This window comes from Dipteris shenzhenensis, chromosome 1 (assembly GCF_047967505.1).
Source record: "Dipteris shenzhenensis isolate YYH24624 ecotype China chromosome 1, Dip_SZ_1.0, whole genome shotgun sequence".
Lineage (NCBI taxonomy): Eukaryota > Viridiplantae > Streptophyta > Polypodiopsida > Gleicheniales > Dipteridaceae > Dipteris > Dipteris shenzhenensis.
In genome coordinates, this window is record NC_141596.1 from 64214198 (window position 1) to 64234270 (window position 20073).

The window sequence follows — 20073 nt, forward strand, 5'->3', positions numbered from 1 at the left end:
ATAGGCCTAATCGAAAAGAACAAAATGGGAATCGTGTGAATCTCATAAGTTGCGAAATACACTCCCTGTCTTTTTTGTGCCCTTCACGACCATGTTGAAACTATCTTCATTGTTTAGGCACTCCTCACATTTGTGCTATTAATCAGTGGAGTGAAGGTGCATTGTTGTGCTCTTGAGACATTATTATGTTGCCACATTCCATGTTTAGATCCTTATGATCAATAGTCTAGATCGTGTTGCTTAACCATTTTAGTTACATCTCTACCTTGTAAGGGCATTGATGTGGAAAATCACACTGACTTCCAAAGCGTCACTAAAGCACTCATCTTGTGAGGCTAAGGCACCTAACCTAGAGTGTGGTCCTTTGTGTTGAGCATTGCTAGGATGAGTGGGAAGGCAGGGCAATGCACCACAACCTGAACCTTGAGGAGTGAATTGTGGTTAGTTGTAGTTTTTGGATGGGAAGAAAAGGTGGGAGTGATTGAGAGAGAGAGAGAGAGAGAGAGAGAGAGATGTAGCAATGATGCTACGGAAACAAGATTGACTTAGGGTGTTTACACACTATGGGCGCCCAAGATGCCATAAGTGCATGTGAACCGCCTTGGGCGGGAAAGTGTGTAAACATCCTTATTTGAAGTGAGTAAAGGAATTGAAGTTTGAACCTACAAACGCAACATGTGAAGGAAGAATAGAATGGTTAGGTTAAGGAGAGGAGATGATGTTAAGAGCAGGAGTGCGTGTTGTTGGAACTCGGTCCAAGTTCCACCGTCTTGCAAACAAACGTACGAGAAACGAAGCTGTGACTCACTAGGGACTTCATGTCCACATAAAAGGGGCTCTGCAAATGTGTTGAATCTTTTGCATGAGCACCAACAAGCCAGCAAGCATCCTGGGCTACACGAATGACTCTTGATTTAGAAATACACAAAGTGGTAAGGATCTGTGATGAATCTTTTGCATGAAGAAGCTCGCACTCTGTTTCCATCATCCATGACTCTCATCCCCTGCTCCCTCCACTTCCTCATCGCCTCTCTTCTCCTCGTCTCTGCTTCTCCTCCTCCCCACGACTATCACCTCTTCGACTTCCCCTCCCATTTCTCCAACACCACCGCCAATGGCGTCCGCCGCCAAGGCATCGACACCGCCCTCCGTAAATATGCCTTCATGGCCCTTTCTCACTCCCGTACCGGCATCATCTATAACGTCTCCTTGCCTCCTTTCTTGAATGGTATCTCCTCCCAGACTCTTCGTGTCCGCTCCGGTAGCGCCCGTAAACGTGGCCTCGTCTTCAATCAGTTCGTCATTCCCCAGGGCGTCGTGGTTGTCACCGGTGGCCCTTTCGTTGTCATGGTCTACCGGAACATCTTCAACTTCACCGTCTACTCCTTGCCCGACGGATACGAGTTCGTTAGCCCTGTTGTTGGCATTGTCATTTACACCTCTTTGAACACCTCCTTCGACGATCATCCCCTTCCTGAGATGAACGTTGTCTCTCCCAAAACTCCAATCACGGCTCGTGTTCCTCTCTCTCAGTCCCTTGGCCAAAATGTTCCCCTTTGTGCATTCTTTGACATCAATGGGACTGTCACGTTCCTTAACGTCAGCTCCGCTCCTAACGTTTGTGCGTCTTCCAGCCTGATGGACGTTGCTCTGGTTCTGCCATCCTCTCTCCTTTCTCCTCCACCGGTTTCCCCTCCGCCTAAGCCTCTCACAAGACCCGCATCCAGAAAAAGTGCCTCGAATACATGGAAAATCGCACTCTTGGCCGCCGTTGGAGGAGTTGTGGCTCTAGCTCTCTTGATTACCATTGCAGTGCTGGGAGTTAGAGTGAGTGAAAAGTGTAATATGGTAACTATGGAAGAGCCTCCCGACAACGAGGAAACTCTCCAAACCTCGTTGATCGGTCACACGAGAGCTCCAACAGCTGCAGGTGTTCGTACGCGTCCGGTTCTAGAAACTGGGAGCCTGCGCATTCGAGGAACTGCCTGAAGCTCCAGTACCAGCGTTTGTTGGACTTTAATGGACGCACATACTTCCAAGTTTGCGTGAGTTTCTGCCTCTTTTGGATTACAAAGTTTTCTTGTTCCAGCCGCGGATTTACAGGATCAGAAGCATGTGTGACCATAAAAGTTCGATCAAAGATGATAGCAGTCTTCTGGTTACAAGGGTATTCGACATTTTGGCTTCCCCCCTCTTCTTGCAACTTTTAGAGGCACACGCAACCTCATACAAAGAGCCCCACTTAGAAAAATTCCTGCGGTCTTCATGGGTTCTTCATAGATCATTGAAGCTTGGGAGGAAGGCTTGCATCCTGCCAGCTTCGTCCCGGAGCAACATTAATTTTGCTAAGGTCTCTTCTATCGTGTCTCGGATGTATTTGTTCTATGGAAATCGACCATGCTGCCATTCGTTTTTTTCTTAGCGATTCGACAAAGTCTCCGACGACATGAGGAAGTGCGTCAAATTTTTGTTGAGCAGGTAGCTGTCTAGGACTTTATCCATTGAAGTACTTCTTATCTTGTCTGTAGCGTAACGATCTCTAAGTCTTTTTTTTTCGGATTGTGAACCGCAAGAGTGATCTGCCATGTGGTACTTCCTGTCTTCATCATTGTTCACCCGGCTTACAACATCAGCACAAGCTTTTTGAAGGGTCCTGTTCACGCAATGTGCAAGTTGTGGTTGAGCTTTCAGTAAACCGGGGCAAATCACTGAACGTGCATACTGATAATGCTATTTCCTTCTCCTGGACCCTGGTGCAGTACAGAGGAAAACTTCTGTCTGTATACCGTGAGCGGATTAAATTTAACCGTGTCCTATTTAATAATAAAGGGATTGACTTCAGTATGGAATGTTCTGGAAGAACTGGATTGGGAAGATGTTTGAAGAGCATTTACATTTCCCATCCTGGATTTTTACAAGTAAGTGAATGTTTGTTGTCATAACTAACATTAGGTTTCTTTACTTCAAGCAAAAAGACATGTCGAAGTGCCTTTCCTGGATATTCCCATAGAGTGCTTTGTTCGAATTTTCCTATTGTCTGGATTGCATTATTGTCGCCCAAGCCATGGGATAGATTTGAATACTCAGATTTTTTGGTGATTTATCTTGAAGAGAAGCAAGCCTCTTGGACAGCTGGTTTTAGAGCTCGTGGAAGTTTAAGGATGTAATGTAGAGCGGGCAAGCCAATGGTAAGGTGGTCGCTTTGCAGGTTGACCTTTGCTCCATCCAATAACGTGTTTGACATTTGGTATGATGGCCTGCCGATCAAGCCTTGGACACATAGATACAGTTTGGTAGATACCAGTCTCTCTGCCTCCCTCTTTATCCTAGCAATTAACTTAATGGGATAAAGTCACTTCTGTGAGTTAATCTGCGACTCCTTGCTTCATAGTAGACATTTAGAGGTCCAAGTCACTCGTGTATAGTCAAATTAATGGCTCATGGTTGTTAGAATGCTTGGCCAAGTGCTAAGTATATGCGCCCCTTGCTAAGTATATGGGCTATTATAAGTAGCCAATTAAAGGCCATTTATCTAACGGCTTGGAATGTGCCACAAGGCTTCGTATGATTTTATAGTTTCATAAAACACTCTAGTGCTGATCAAGTAAAGAGAAATCCACAGCAACGTGTTCAGCCAAACATGGTCCATTGCCCTACACTCCATTGCATTGGAAATCCTTCATAATTTATTCATATTGGAGGTGGTGCGGATGTGAAGAGTCACAAACCTGAGTGGAGAGAACAGATCTATTGCTGGAGTTTTCCATAATGAACGCCTCTAAGGTTGTATCCCCATCCTCTGCCATCGTCTAGAAGAATGTTGTGGTTATCATGTTGACCACTACATGGACTCTTGTTTTCATCCAGTAGTGAGGTGATGAAATCAATGGTCATTTTGCAGGTTGAACGTTAGACCTGCTATAGAGATCGGAGTGGCATTTGCGAGGATAGATGGATCTAGTTATGGACTTCCATTTTATCTTTTTGGTTATTGGCTTGCAGACGTTGGGGGTAAGAGTTATCAAGGTAATATAACACTCCCAGCTGTCCCTCTTATAATTACAAGTGTGACCCTATCACATTTAATGAAGCGTTCCACGCATGCTATATTTTTTTGTTTCTTTTCGAGAACTTAGTTGACAGCATTGGAGATCTCTCAATTGAAGAGGTTTGAGAATATATTTTGATTCCATTAGGAATACAGCAATGCTTCGCACGTCTGATGTAAGGAAACCGCTCTTTTGAAGGAGCAAAGACTTAATTAATTTTACCATTTTAGTCTTTAGTCATCAGATTTATCAGGGTAGTCTTTGTCATGGGCATTCTCCAACCCAGGGACATACTGCTGTATTGGCAAAAGGAGCAATGGACAGGTGGACATCAGCCACGGGGCTGCTACTGCAATGGACCTCTGGGACAGATCTGCAGCTGATCAAGAAAACACAGCCATATGGCCATGTAGACAGGCGAAATACAAGCAGGTACAATGCAGGATTAATGTGGCAGCTAGAGCAGGGTGACCAGCTCCCTCCAGCAGCAAGTGGGTACGCAAGCAGCAAGACACTGGCTCACTGCCATAGGACAGCAGGTTGGGGTCAGAGTAGGGCCTGGTTAGGTTGATTGGGCCTGGCTACGTTGGTTTGCAGCAGACTAGGTTGGCTACAGACTACCAGGTCGGCAAACATTGCAGGGCTGATCCAAGCGTATAAAAGGGGTCCATTCTCCTCGTAGCCTTCATTACAGTCGGCCTTTTTTACATTTATCAATACAGCAGACAAGCTATGGCCGGACGCTAGTTGCAAAGTGATGCTCTCTTGCACGTGACTCAACCATATGTAGAGAGTGATGCTTTCTTGCAAGTGACTCAACCATATGTGCCCCCACAGCACCCACACTTCATGTTGTTCAGGGTCCCTTCAATTGTTGCAACTGCTTCAGGCCCTAGCCATGGCTGTTCTCATTTCCGCAAAGAGAGGAAGACTTCTTGAATCACTCAACAAAGTCCATGTGTAAACCCAGAAGTTCGAGGGCTATCTACATGTGGATGATGTGTGAGAATTCCTCCCAGCATGGAAGGCCAATGGTATGGAGAATGAGCATGCCTTTCTAAACATCTTTCCGTCTTCTTTGAAAGATGCAGCTGACGTGTGGTACAATCAATTTCCTTTGATTAGTTCCAAACTTGGTCAGATTTAAGGGAGGAATTTTGTGTGGAAAATGCAGCTGACTTGTGTTACAGTGAATTTTCCTCTCAGTATTTCCAACTTAGTCCGACCTCAAGGAGGAATTTTTGTAGACTTTCAAGTTGGAAAATTTTGAACATATGATTGTCCAAGAGTTGTCCATAAACACGATGAAGCCACGAGAGAGTCTCTAAAAATGTACACTCAAATGAGGATCTTGTTTGCCAAGATGTTGGTCCCACCTATTGAAAGGGTGGTCCTTGAAGCCACTACCTCTCCTTGCAAGACTTTCTGGATGTCTCCTTGCAAGACTTTCTGGAAAAGCCGTAAAGATGGATTAAGTTTTGCACCACAAAAATGCTCTTTCAGCAACATTCCAAAAGAGGTGGCATCATCAAAATGGCACCACCTCAAGAAGGAAGTGGAGAAATCAAAGGACTTAAAGAAAGAACTAGGTTAGGGGTGGTCTTTGGTGCATGGAGTGAAAAGGGTTTGGTCATAATCATTGGGGAATGTCCCTCCAAACGAAAGACACCCACTTTTGCCTCCTTGCATCTTTTGTGAAATTCATGGACATGATGTTTCCGAATCTAGGTTATAAGGGATTAAAGAAGCTTTTGCCAGAGTATTTGATTTGAGAACCCCTTAGAGGAGATTTGGGGTCAAAAAGGGCCCTTTACTTAAGGAGCTAATTATCAAAATATTAGCAATCCACTAATGAGGAGGCTCCAACATTTAATATTTGTAGGAAACCACAAAGGCCTCTCATTGGTGGAGAGACCTCCCATAGTCCCCACACTTTGCCACTCGATCGCGTCTTGTCCCCCCCCTTCCCTCACATGCCTCACTTGTGCTTTTGTGTTCAACCTCATTTGCTTGTTTGTGCCCACCCTCATCCCCACCCTCTCTCTTGGTCAAGCACTCGCCTCTCTTAGTCAATCGTGCCACTAAAGAGAGCATTATGAAAGTGTTTGTTTTTCTTTGTGTATGCGTGTGTGGTGTGTGTGTGTGCACGTGTGAGTGAGCATTATGAAAATGTGTGTGTATTCAAATTTTTATGTGGTGTGTTTGTGTGTGTGAGGTGGCGGGGGGGGGGGGGTGAATGAGCATTATGAAGTGCTTATTTTTCTTTATGTGTGCGTGTGCATGATTTAGCATTAAGAAACTCATTTGTGTGTTTGTATTGTTGTTGAAGTGTGTGTGTGTGAGAGAGAGAGAGAGAGAGAGAGAGAGAGAGAATCACTTGGAGAGGCTTCTTCATCGGTTGAACTTCGACAATTCAATTGAGTAGACCAAGAACCCCTTAAACTTCATACCAAAGGTCTTGAGGAAGTAGATGAGAAGTGCTAGTATGTATAAAGTGATGTATGTTTTTAGTTTTTCAATTTTAATTCAGACTCAAATGTTTTAATTAATATGTTTTGCTGGATTTCTTAGGATACAATTGAGGTTGACACTTTTGGAATGCGAAAAGAGGCACAAGGCAACATTTAGGAAAATATGCGTCGCTTGCCTACTACATGGGGCTTTTTCAAAGGCACACAATTGTGTGCATGCATGCCAAGTTTGCACCCCATGGAAATGATGAGTCAATAAAGTACAGGTCTCTATCTAAATTGACATCCCTTGCACTGCTATCTCATGTATAAAAAGAAAATTTGGTGTGTTAAGATGCAGCCCTTGGATGTTTTGTGCAAAATGTCTTTGGAAGAATATTGGCACTTGCAGGATTTGGTGCGGCAATTGATGTGAATGCACCACTACTTGCTCGAAGCTTTGCAAGTTTGATAATCTTGGAAGAATATTGGCACTTGCAGGATTTGGTGCGGCAATTGATGTGAATGCACCACTACTTGCTCGAAGCTTTGCAAGTTTGATAATCTTGCCAGAGACGGTCTTCAATTGGAAATAGTTTAGAAGGCACAAAGAAAGAAGATTAGGATTGAAGCTACTTGATAGACTTGTATAGATATATTTGTATACTGCAATGTACATTTGACTACATATGTGTTATAAATAATTACAATGCTATAGTTGTATACATTCCTCTATATGAATATAAACACTTTCTATGCTACATTGTTTGCATTCATAAAAATGCCCAATTTCCTTTCTCATTCTATAAAATTTTAAAATTTAGATAGTTGTGATGTTAATGTGAGGGTTTGTTGTTGTGATGTTAAGTGAGCGTTTGTTGTTGTGAAAGGCTCTTGTGACCAATTTGTGAGAGTTGTTTATTGTTGTAAAAGGCTCATGATTGCCCAACCATAAAAAAGGATGATAATAAGAAAAGGAGAACACCCATTTGAACATCATACAAACAATCATGACCACCACTTGCAAGCATAGATGGAGTTGACTAACTTTCAATTAGCACATATACAAATCACTTCTAGGAATACCCTTGCAATGGCCTTTGTAATGTCGATGGCCCTTGTAATGTCTGGTGGAACCAAATGGAATCCCAAAGGTCAATAAAAAAAGGCGATGGATTGGTGCACCTGTGGGCTAGACAGGGACCCGTTTGGCCCATGGGCGCACCAATCCACCCCTTTTTTTTCTCCTTAACCTTTGGGATTCTACTTGGTCACAAGAGCCATTACAAAGGCCATTGACATTACAAGGGCCATTTACATCACAAAGACCATTACAATAGAAGAAGTTGATCATATCTACCATGTCCCTTGTGGATGCATTCTCTAGCTTGCCTTCTGCCTTTGGCCTCATCTCTACACCTCCCTTCAATGTACTATCCACATATTTCTAGAAAGACCTTTCATCCAATCGGATTTTCATCTTAGCAAGATTATACTAGATTTTACAGCAAATAATGCACGTCGAATCAAAATAATTGATTAGGAAAATGGCACCAATAATAGAAGGAAAATTAATGGATTCAATTCTAGGGGTTGTGGTAGAGAGGATCACCTTCTTCTATTCCAATGTATACCATGTGATCCATGCTCTTGTCATTGGATTTTGTTGATTGCACAAGGTTGAATGGTTCTCTACAAGCTTGCACCCTAGAAACCTACTATATTGTACAACAAATGGTGCACATCTAGAGTGGAATCATTGATTAGGGAATGGCACAAGTCATGTCAGAGGAATATAGTAAGTCCTTTAGAAAATCAAAGAAGAATTCTTGGAGATTGAGGAGGATTGGGCAAAAACGATCCATCACAAGCAAGACCAACATCCATTGATATGTGTCAATTTACTTTTTGAAATTACGAAGAGCTTTCTTCGTTTGTAAAGTCCAATGGACCTTGTAATTTTTGGTGGAACTGATGTGAATCCCAAAGGTCAATAAAAAATAAGGGGTGGATTGGCGCGCTCATGGGCCAGATTGGGTCCCTGTCTAGCCCATCGGTATGCCAGTCCACCCCTTTTTTTTCCTTGACCTTTGGGATTCCACTTGGTCACAAGACAAGGGCCATTGAAATCACAAAGTCCATTACAAGAAAAAAACTTTATATTGACAAAGAAAAACTAAAGGGGTGGACTGGAGTGTCTAAGGGCCAGATGCATCTGGCCCTTGGGGGCTCCTGTCCCTCTTATTTTTAATTTGTCAAGATAAAGTTTTTTTTGGTGATGCACTTGCATTACACATTACAAGAGTATGCTAGTGGCCATTTACACCTTCAAAAAAATAAATAAATCTTGAGAGAGGAAAATTGTATAAAAGATTGCATAGAAACACAAACAATTGCTTTCGACTAGGAAGAGAGCAGAGATAGCATGCGGTTGCAAGTCTTGGGGAGGGATGTTGCATTTAGTGAAGATCTTGTGGTGCTCTTCAATCTCCAAGTGCAGTTGGGAGAGTAATTCTTTGTAATTATGAATGTCTTGGTCAGGATGGAACTTAGCCTGAAGCAGACAGTTAAAACATTAGTTCTAAAAGAGATGAGCATTTCTGAAAAATGAGTGAGCAAAGAGTTGTTTAGCAATGATAGACTCATCATTAAATTGCATGGTATTTGGATGACATTCTTGGCAATCCATCAAACCATAGTGCATGTGCCATGATCGGTGCCCAAGACGCATAACATATATTCGATGCATCTCCCAATAGCAAAGACTTCCAGTTTAGGGGTTCCCCTATGTGGAGCTGAACAAATTTCTAGATATTCCTAGCACCAGGGCATGTGATGAAAAGATGGAAGACATATTCTTTGATGTCAGGGCATCTCTTACATGATGCATCTCCTTTACCTATCTTTAAGCTCTTGCAATTAGTCCACACAGCTTTATGCAATATGAGCAAGAGTAGTGTGGACATTTTTTCTAGTATTTTATTTGTCCCAAATCAACAAGAATCTTCTTCTCCGTTTAAAAGTGTTGCAAAAAAGATTCCACTTGCCATTCAATGTAGTAACTAATTTCTCAATACCTTTTGAAGGAGTTGGAATGGGTAGGAAGTGAGAGCTTCCAACCCCAACTAAATCTTTGTAAATTAGAAATCTATCCCCAACTGAATTCCCCTTTGTAAATTAGAACTCTTTCCCCTTTCCAAGTGAGGCCATTGTCCCATAAAAGTATCCTACCCATAACAAGTGCGTGATCGTGAGATTAGACATTCTAAATTCCCTTCTAGTTTCATACCAATCTTTCCATCTGATATTTTATTTGCTTCACAGATGTTCCCATATTTGAAGACCTTTCTTTAAAAGATGGCAAGCCCTCAACAAGTCAGCATCATTCAAAGGTTGATTTTTGAATAACACAGGTGCCCAAATAGAGTCTAGCCCCATAAAAGAACCTTTACTAGAAAAGATAATCTGTCCTTTAATCTGTTCAAAAGCGTACCATAGGGTTATCCATAACTAGCTCCCCTTGGTCATATAAGGCTCTAGGTTACATATGGCAGATAGAGGGAAGACATCATTGGGTAGTCTCTCCACTTAGGTGCTCTTGGCCTAACAATCTTGAAATTTCTTAGTAGTAAGTTAGACTAGTCCATGTTAGGTTACATCTTTTATTATCCACAAATCTACTAATTTGAAATCTGCTTGTTGCTGAATGTTGACCACACCCAGTCCTCCTTCCTCTTTTGGACTAGTGCAGAAGGAACACCTCACTTTAGATATTCTTCTCCTTGTGTCACTAACCCCCCCACAAGAAAGATCAGTAGATTATGATTAAAATTTCTAGTCCAGCTTGAGAAGGGCACCAACAAGATAGATACAAGATAGAAATGGGGTAGATATAGTGGTTGAGGACTACCCTTCATCATGCCAAATTTGCCTGGAATCCCCTCCATCTATCAAGCTTGGTCCTTAGTCTATTGAGAAAACATACCCACCTTTCTTTCATACTGACCTTGAACCCCATGGATATGTCCAAAAGTTTAAAGTTTTGTCCTTGCAAAGTTTCTTTGCAACCCTTTTGTTTTACATGATCTTGATCTTTTCCTGACAGTACTTCAGCACACTTTTTTAGAATGGTTTAATATTGATCCTGAGGCAAACTGCGAGAAAGTAAGCATTTATTGTATGGATTTCATTTTTCATTCACCTTCATTAAATATTATATGAGCATATCATGGTTGCACCTAGAAAATGACATGTATTTCAAGTTGTGGAAGTAGAGAATGAAATGAAAGATCAGGAAATAAATAGGTTGGAAGCTAGCACTTCCAATACCCCTTCTACTAGAATTTTGGAAAGTGAAGATAGTTTGAGCTCCTCAGAGGGTTTCTTAGATATTGATTTGGGAGACCTTGATCTACATGCTAAAGATGTGCGAGCGAGACTAGGCCATGGTTATCAAGAGGATGAGAATCAATCTCACAATGAAGGTTCTAGTGACGCTTCAATTGGTTAAGAAATGGACAACAACATTGATCCAATATATTTTGCAATATGAAAACATTTGAATTTGATTTGATTTTGCAAGGTATAGAAAGGGCGAATATCGAAGTTTTTTTCCACGCTATGTGTTTTTCCAAAGACACTTTTGATTGAAATATTGATGCTACTTCCAATAGATCACACTAATATTGATGCTTTAGAATATAGATGAAAATATAAACGGTATGACTTTTTGGCTATAATATCGACAAAAGCTTTTTGAACAAAAAACTTAGTAATAAGTGTCAGAAAAAAATGTTGGAAAAGAGCTAATGGTAGTAGTGCAAATATCATTTTCTATTTTATTAGATCTAAATTATCTAGTCGAGGAACCTTGCATCACTAGGGTACAAGTTCATGTGTCCCATGGGCTCAATTTTCATAGCATTCTTTACAAGATAGTATGATAGACCTGTGTTGGCTTTTTTTTTAATATTCATGTGTGCTTGCCACACGAATAATATTATTGCATGATATGGAACAACATTTTGATGGTCTAGGAATGGGAAAAAGTAGAACCATGCTTTATACTGTGGAAGATAATGCATATTGTGGCTCCCCATCAAAGCTAGGTTAACAAAAAGATTTTGGGTAAATCCATTTTGTCCTCTATGCATGAAAACTCCTAAATATATTCAACATCTAATGTCGAGTACACATGAAGAAATTCCTTTCCTCAAGAAGGATGAATTCTCATGTGCCTCTTTAGTTGAGGGAAACATGGAAATAATTCTTAAACATTTCCAAGGGATGTTTAGTACTATTGAGATTCTTGATGGCAAAGTAATGGGGATCATCGCCTCAGTGTCGGTAGACAAAGGTTTCAAGCTTAGATAAAATCCAACTTGACACTGATTTTCACTATAAGAGCTAAAGGAGGTAGCTTTTTCTATGGCTGATGGCAAAACACCTGGTGAAGTTGGTTTGCCCATAGAGTTTTATAAAGTCTTCTAGGACACTATTGGACATTGCTTGCTCAAGATATGGCAGGAATGTTTGGTGGTGGGTAGCCTTCTTTGAATGAGAAATTGATCAAACTCATTCCAAAAGAAGGAGACAGAGCTAAACTAAAAATTAGAGACCAATGACAATGCTCAATTGCAATTATTGAAATTTTGGCCAAAGAGTTAGCACTAAAGCTTTTTTAAAAATGGATAAATGGATATTACAAGAGCATATTGGATTTATCAAGGGTAGACTTCTTTTTGAAGCTATCATCAATTATGGGAGGGATGTGCTCATGCAGAAGAGACAAAGCAAGACATCTACTCCATTGAAATTGATTTTGACAAGGCCTGTGATAGGTTAAATTGGGATTTCATTTTACAATCCCTTCAAGACTTGGGTCTAGGGGAAATTTTCAATTCCTTTGTGGCTGTACTCCTCACGAATGCCTCATCCAAACTTTGTGTGAATGAAGAGATGTCACTGTGTTTTTGCTAAAGGGATCCATTAGGCAAGGATGCCCTCTAGCACCTCTTCTATTTCCAATGTAGCAGATGCTTTGGGGTGACTGATTCAAGATCAAGTTGACAAGGATGCTCTCAAAGGGATTGAACTACCTTCAAGAAAGCACCAACAATTTGTAGATGACACCAATCTCACCATTAAAAACATCCCTCTACACATATAAAATGCCTTGAGATGTTTAGACATTTTTTGTCTTGCGTGGGTAGCACAAATGTGTCACTAAGGTCATCCAAGATTTTTATTGAGTCAATGGAAATAAATCCACTTGGATCCTTCCTAACCATAGCCTGAGCACCTCTACAGACAACTTTGAATCATTTCACATCAAATATAAATACTTGGAATTTCCTGATGTGCACTTGCAAAATATCTTGTATGGTTACAGCATAATTTATTTTGCTTGTGATGATATTTGTTCCCCTTGCACTAGTTCTACTCTCTTGCAAAAAATTAGCCATGACTCTCCTCGATAAAATGATTTGTGCCTTACAGCAATTTCCTGTACGAAGTAATGATTATCATATGCCCACATTGCATTGAACAAATGGTATCACAAAGGTAATGGATTCTCGTTAGCTTATACAAAAGGTTGTAGAAGAATGTAAATAAAAGCAAAATGATTACATACATTTAGATCATAGCCTCGTGAAAATTCCTCCTCCATGTCTCTCACAATCTCCCCTCTTTGACTAGCATCTTCTAACCAATCAATGGTGCATTTAGCTAGCATTTCTGATAACTCTAGGGGATACTTCCTAGCTCTATTGGCCCTTCGCCAAGCTTTTCTATCCTTATCTCTTTTAGCTCTTTCTTATTCATATTGTTTGAGTTGTTTCTCCATTTCTCCACAATTGTAAAGACAAAAGGTGTTTTTTTTTGTTGCAAGATGATACTCATTTTCTTCTATTGTCCCTTCCCTTGTCCAATCTCTCCTACAACACATGGGTCATAAATATCATCCTAAAGTTGAGGCATGTCTGGCATGAGTTGTACAAGAAACTCTACAATGTAAAAAATTGATTCTTGCACCAGCTAGCCTTCTTCCATGCTTCACTCTAGTCTAGCTTTTTGTCTTACATATCCTTTCAACACCTTCATAAACCATTCTAAGAAAAATATCCATCGGCTATGCATAGTGCCTACATATGTCACTTGATCTACCAAGTGCACAAGTAAATGCAATTAGATGTCCATGATACTCATTGGAAATGCCTTTTCAATCAAGAATACGACTTTGATTTGCAAGAAGTTTCATTTGAAGAATGGATGATTTCTTGATGTCTTTTGATGATATCAGGCTGCATTTACATGCCGATAAGCAATGAAACTTGCTTTTGCAATGAGTACAAAAATTAGGTATCCATTTGTATAGCCTTTGACATATCTTACAAATACACTAAGCTTGTTGATGGCCTTTGATGCGTCTTTAGTACTACATCCCCCACAAAGCAATTGGAAGTACATACTATAGAAACAGTGATGTGTCCGTCAAATTCAAACAAGAGTTCAAAAATGGATTGGATTGAAGTGGAAGTAATGTTACCTAAATCATTTTCTATCAATCATGTGACCTTATTGATGGCATGCTGGAAACAGTAGAAGACGGAGGCTGGATGCTAAGAAATTAGGGTTGCTGTAGCCATTGATGAAATGGGCTTCACGGGCTTGCTCTTATATAGCCACCACAAGTAGTCGGTTAGAGCCAATTGGGTGATTGACCCAGTCCGCCCAAAACGATCGACTCGGTCCCAAAATAGGCCACCGACCACACGATAGAACCGATGCGTAAAATAGAGCAACTAACCTACGGTTGCCGTTCATCCCAGAGCCATCCAGGATCATCTGAGGCTCCAAACGGGCCCCACAACCCGAGAGTGGGCTGCCCCGGGAAATGCTCCATCTACCCTCAGTGCGGTCAGTCATGGGATGCCTTCCCGCACTTGCATGTAGCCTAGTTGGCAGTGTGCCAACTCTATCTGAAGCTGTCCAGCCATCAGGCCACACATGGCCCCCATCTGGTGTCCAAACCAGGACCTACTGGATAACCAAACTACTCAAATGCCTTCTCCTCATATAGGGGGCTTACAAGTAGAGTTAGCTGGTTCCCGCATAGTTACACGAGAGTAGAGCATTGATATCTAACACTTATACCACTTCGTTTTTCAGAGGAAGTAAAGGCGTCCTTTAAGTTATGCATGTACCCAGTTGGGGTTTTCATACCCATGATAACGCTCTTGCCTAGATCTCCTCTACTTTTTTCAATGCCCAAGGCCTTTGGTAAACCCACCTTGCTAGCATGGTCTTCTCTTGGCCAGAAGGCTCTTTTGGTTGTCATCACTTTAAGTCAACTTGTGCCTTCTATCCCCAATCATATGTTTCCACAAACTTTCAGACATATATGCATTGGGTCCAACAGATATGTGACTTTATGTTGTCTCCAATAAGAAAGAGTATAAAATATGGAGAGACATTGCATGCCAGGTGGAGGTGTTTGTCATTTTGGATCATGCCAAAGTCTCTTTAGATCAGATCTCATGATTGGAGGAATAGGAGCTAGTTCTAGCTCCCCAAAACATGGATCCACATGATGCAAATGGTCCATAGGAAGAAACTACTTGTGCTTCTCATATACCACCTTGTTTAGATATTTTGAGTGCCGATCTACACAAACTGTCTCCACATTTTGGACATGCAAAGTATCCGAACACTTGGAGACCTATTTAAATGCAAGGACACCAGTTACATCTTGTAGAAGTGAAAGACCACTGAGGCAAAGAGCATTGCTCGAAGTTACATTTTGCCTTTTAATAGGAAGAAGAGAATTTAGAGGAATAGAAATTTTGTACTTGAGCAATCATGCAATCAAGGATAATCATGCATGGTCCACATCAGAATTCCTTTCACTCCAAAATGTTGTTGACCCTAAGAATTTCAAATGTCATAAACCTGCATGCCATTCCATAAAATTTGCAACTCATCCACCAAAGGGGCTAGATACACATCCATGTATTTCACCTTGTGCTTGCTCAGCATAATGAGTGCCAACATCAAATGCCCATATGGTCATCCAAGGAGGAATATTGTAAATTGTGACTACTACTAGCCACATGTACCACGATGTGGATTGATGTCCAAAGGGATTAACACCATCCATAGCCAACCCAAGACACAAATAAGAAGGCTCAAGCCCCAAACTCTAGCCACCTCTTCTCTATGTGTCTCCAAGCGTTTCCATCTGCAGGGTAGTGCATTATGATTATTTTTTAAACAGAAAAGAGGATGTATGGGCAAAAACATGGAAATGTTCATTCAATGGGATCCAATAGCCATAATATTTTGCACTATCCTGAGACATTTTTTTGAGCCAGTAGAGAGGATGTATAGGCAAAAACATGGAAATGTTCATTCTTGACCATATAAATGGGATTTGATGGCCATGGTATTTTGTATGGGCCTCAAAATAGGTGATTTGAAGTCCCTTGAAAAGTATAATGGCCATCGGGTCCCATTTTCATGACTATAATACCATCGAGACATTTTTTTAAACCAGAAGAGAGGATATATGGGGAAAAACATGGAAAGCTCATTCTTGACCATGAAAATGGGATCCGATGGATATGATGTTTTTTTCAAGGCTCAATATAGGTACTCTTTAGTACCTTGCAAAGTATCATGGCCATCCGGCTCCATTTGCATGACTAGGCCACCGAGGCATACTTTTGAACCAGAAGAGAGGAGACATGGGTAGAAACATGAAAATGTTCATTCTTGGCCATGAAAATAGGATCCAATGGCCATGATATTTTTTGTGAGTCTCAGTCTTGGTGATTTTAAGTCCCTTGCAAAGTATCATGGCCATTGGTCCCATTTGCATGACTAAAAGGCCACTGAGGCATTTTTTTGACCAAAAGAGAGGATCCATGGGTAAAAACATGGAAATGTTCATTCTTAATAGAATAATGGGATACGATGGCAATGATATTTTGTATAGGCCTCAATATAGGTTCTTTTAAGTCCTTTACAAAGTATCATGGCCATCAGGTCCCATTTGCATGACTAGAGGACTATCGATGCATTTTTGTAAACCAAAAGAGAGTGTGTATGGGCCAAAACATGGAAATGTTCATTCTTGACCATGATAATGGGATCCGATTTTCTCTAGATGGTCCACAAAATGGATTTGCAAGTAGAAATTCAAATTCATTTGCAAAGTCTAGAGTTGAATGCAAGTCATTCCCAACATCTGTCCAAAACAAAGTGCACTCTTTCTCAACATTTGTTTCTCGCATTTTTTCAAGGTATTTTGTCAATTCAAGTGCCTTCTCAATTACCACTTCATTGCATGCCTACCAAGTAGGGTATTTTGCCATCATTTCCTTTTGTATCCAACAAATGATTGAAAGCCATCTATTTCATACTGTGATTTTTTGGTATATTCTTGCATAGGAGCCCATTATTGTTGCATTTTCTTACTCAAAATGGAAGTTGGAAGACTGTAAGGCTCTTCAGTTTCCCATTTTGTTTCAATAGAGTAGTAGTGCCACTACATTACTAGTTTTTCATACTCCATAAAAATTAAAAGTAGTGTGGATTTCTATGACCTTTGAGAGCATCATAGCCCTTTTGTAGGAAAGGTTTGATAAAGCTTCTCCAATCATACATTCTTTTGAGCTTCGAGCATACAACATTTTCCTTATGAGTTCCTTACAGAAACCAATTTACCTCCTACATTTCATTACCAGGTCATCTATCTCAACACCCCTTTGTTTTAGCTCTTTTAATATTGCACTGAAAACTTGATTGAAGTCCTCATGTGTATGTCCCACATACAAAAATCCAAGCTCAATCTCAGTGAAGATTCTATGAGCAATTAAATTGAACAACAGTGAGAACATGAAGATATTCTTGTTCTCCCACCAACAATTATCTGCATGTATCTTCAAAATTGATGGTAGTTGACCTTTCTATGCATGCATACTATGATTGCATGCATAATGGATGTCACATCTTGATTGCTATCATGTGGATGTAAGTAATCAATCCACACATCTACAAAAAACTTAAAGCCATGCACTAACACTCCACATAAATGTGTCTTTAAAAAGTGGTGGGGTGATAACAAAATGAGGTAATGTTGTGGTATTCTGATCCATATATCATCTACAATAATGGACATGTACTTGTTTAGATGCAAAATAGTTTTCTCATTCTAGAATGATATTTTTGTCTTGCATGATGAATAAGTCCATGATTATATTGTCACTTCTTTTTGTAGAATTCCTTCCTCACTAGATTAGACACACTCTCAATTTCTCGTCTCAAGTCATCACGGTCATTGCACTTTGACATTTTCTACCTCCTTGGGATTTTAACATGTGCAAATTTCTTCCTCCAAATAGTATACATAGTATGAGCAGAAGCCTTGGGTTACGCTCTTTCTTATTGTTTTTCTCCAATGCAATCAAATAATTCTTTATTTCTCAAGCCCATTGGAAGATGTTATTTAGTGACCACATCACCGCCATTATGGAGTTTGAAAGACAAATGGGGTTGAGGCAAAGTGTTTTCATGTATATAGTCTTCCAAAATTGCTTATTCCATTATAGTTGTGCTCCTTGTTTTAGACGTTCATGTGTTACCATGGATACTAAATGTTTCTCCCTCTTTCACTACATCTTTAGGTGGGTGCAAAGTATCATTCCCATGAATAAGTTTTGCATGGTCAAAATTGCATTATACCATGTTTTTTACCAAGTCTCATGGACAATGGTAAAAAAACACACTCTAAGGTGTCTTATTTGAATGCACACATATTCCATGGGAATGATACTTTGTGCGCATGTCAATCCCACCTATCTTGAGGTGTGTCCAAAGTATTGTTCCCATCAGATAGAGCTTGCATGATCAAAGTCACATTAGACCATGTTTTTCACCAAGTGTCATGCATAAATGATCGAAGTCACATTAGACCATGTTTTTCACCAAGTATCATGCACAATGGTTAAATAACATGCTCAGCGGTGACTTTTTGAAAGCATACATATTTAATGAGAATGATACTTTGCACATGCATTAACACCACCTATATTGAGGAACAAGCAAACTGTCATTCCTATCAGATATGGTTTACATGGTCAAAATCGCATTATTCCATGTTTTTTACCAATTGTCATCCACAACCGTCCAGGGTTATTCAAACACACACATAGCCAATGGGTAGGATAATTTTCATCCACATCAATCCCATCTATTTTGAGGCTTGTTCAAAGTATAGTGCCCATCGGATATGGTCTACATTGTCGAAGTCACATTATACCATGTTTTCACATAGTGTCATGCACAATGGTCAAAAAACACGCTCCGTAGTTCCTTTTTTGAATGCACACATATCTAATCAACACCATACTTTGCACTCATATCAATCACACCTATCTTGAGGTTCACACAAAGTATCATTACCATCATATATGGTTTGCATGGCCGAAGTCGCATTAGACCATGTTTTTCATCACTTGTGCCATGCACAACCGCCCGAAAACAATCTCTGGATTGTGTTATTTGGATGCATGCATATTCAATTTCCATGATACTTTTCACATGCATCAATCCCACATATCTTGAAGTTCCTACAAATTATTATTCCCATTGGATATGGTTTGCATGATAAATTGCAGTATACTATGTTTTTCACCAAGTCTCATGCACGAATAGTCAAAGACACGCTCCAGGGTGCCTTATTTGAATGTGCACATATCTGATTGGCATGATACTTTGCATGCACATCAATCGAACCTATATTCAGGCTTGTGCAAAGTATCATGCCCATCAAATATTCTTTGCATGGTTGAAGTCTCATTAGACTATTTTTTTCACCAAGTGTCATGCACAACAGTCAAAAAACATGCTTTGGGTGCCTATTTAAAATGCGCACGTAATTGATTGGCATGATACTTTGCACACAAATCAAGCCTATCTTTAGGTGCATACAAATTATCATTCCCATCAGATATGGTTTGCATGGTTAAAGTCGAAGTAGCCCATGTTTTTCACCAAGTGTCATGCACAACCATCAAAAAACACCCTTAGGGTTGTCTTATTTGAATGTGCACATATCCGATGGCCACGATACTTTTCACAATGTCATGATTTTCACCAAGTGTCATGGACAACAATCAAAAAACACACTCAGGGGTGTCTTTTTTGAACACGCATATATCTAATGGGCACGATACTTTGCAAACGCATCAATACCACCTATCTTAAGGTGGGTGCAAAGTGTGCACGAAGTTACTATAGGAAATTTCAAAGAAACAGTCACACACTCCAAACCAGTTCTCAAGAATTATACCATACATCTTCTTCATTCCTTGGCATCCTTAAAGAGAAATACAATCTACGAGAATGAAAGGCTATTACTAACAATTTTTTATATGTCCATGCTAAACTTTAGCTACCCCTCTTTGTAAAAAGACCCACTTCAGTTTTCCACAAGCACTTGGAAACCTCTCAAGACCAAAACCAACATAAATAAAATCTCTCCCACATCTAAAAGAATAAAACCTTTCCTA

At 40.3% G+C, this 20073-nt stretch overlaps 1 protein-coding gene across 4 annotated transcripts; it reads left to right on the forward strand.

The window, feature by feature from the left end:
- The first annotated feature begins 955 nt into the window (after positions 1–955).
- LOC147906198 (uncharacterized) lies at positions 956–6888 on the forward strand. 4 transcript variants are annotated; one of them, XM_087377061.1, is made up of 2 exons: positions 956–2478; positions 6621–6888. In XM_087377061.1, the coding sequence occupies exon 1, from the start codon at positions 991–993 to the stop codon at positions 1987–1989; it is 999 nt and encodes a 332-aa protein (XP_087233187.1). In that variant the 5' UTR covers positions 956–990; the 3' UTR covers positions 1990–2478; positions 6621–6888. The 4 variants fall into 4 exon arrangements, with proteins under 4 accessions (XP_087233187.1, XP_087233176.1, XP_087233191.1 ...); XM_087377050.1 differs by lacking the exon at positions 6621–6888 and adding an exon at positions 3902–4735; XM_087377065.1 differs by lacking the exon at positions 6621–6888 and adding an exon at positions 3902–4735 and having other exon boundaries at positions 956–2045.
- Positions 6889–20073: the final 13185 nt, after the last annotated feature.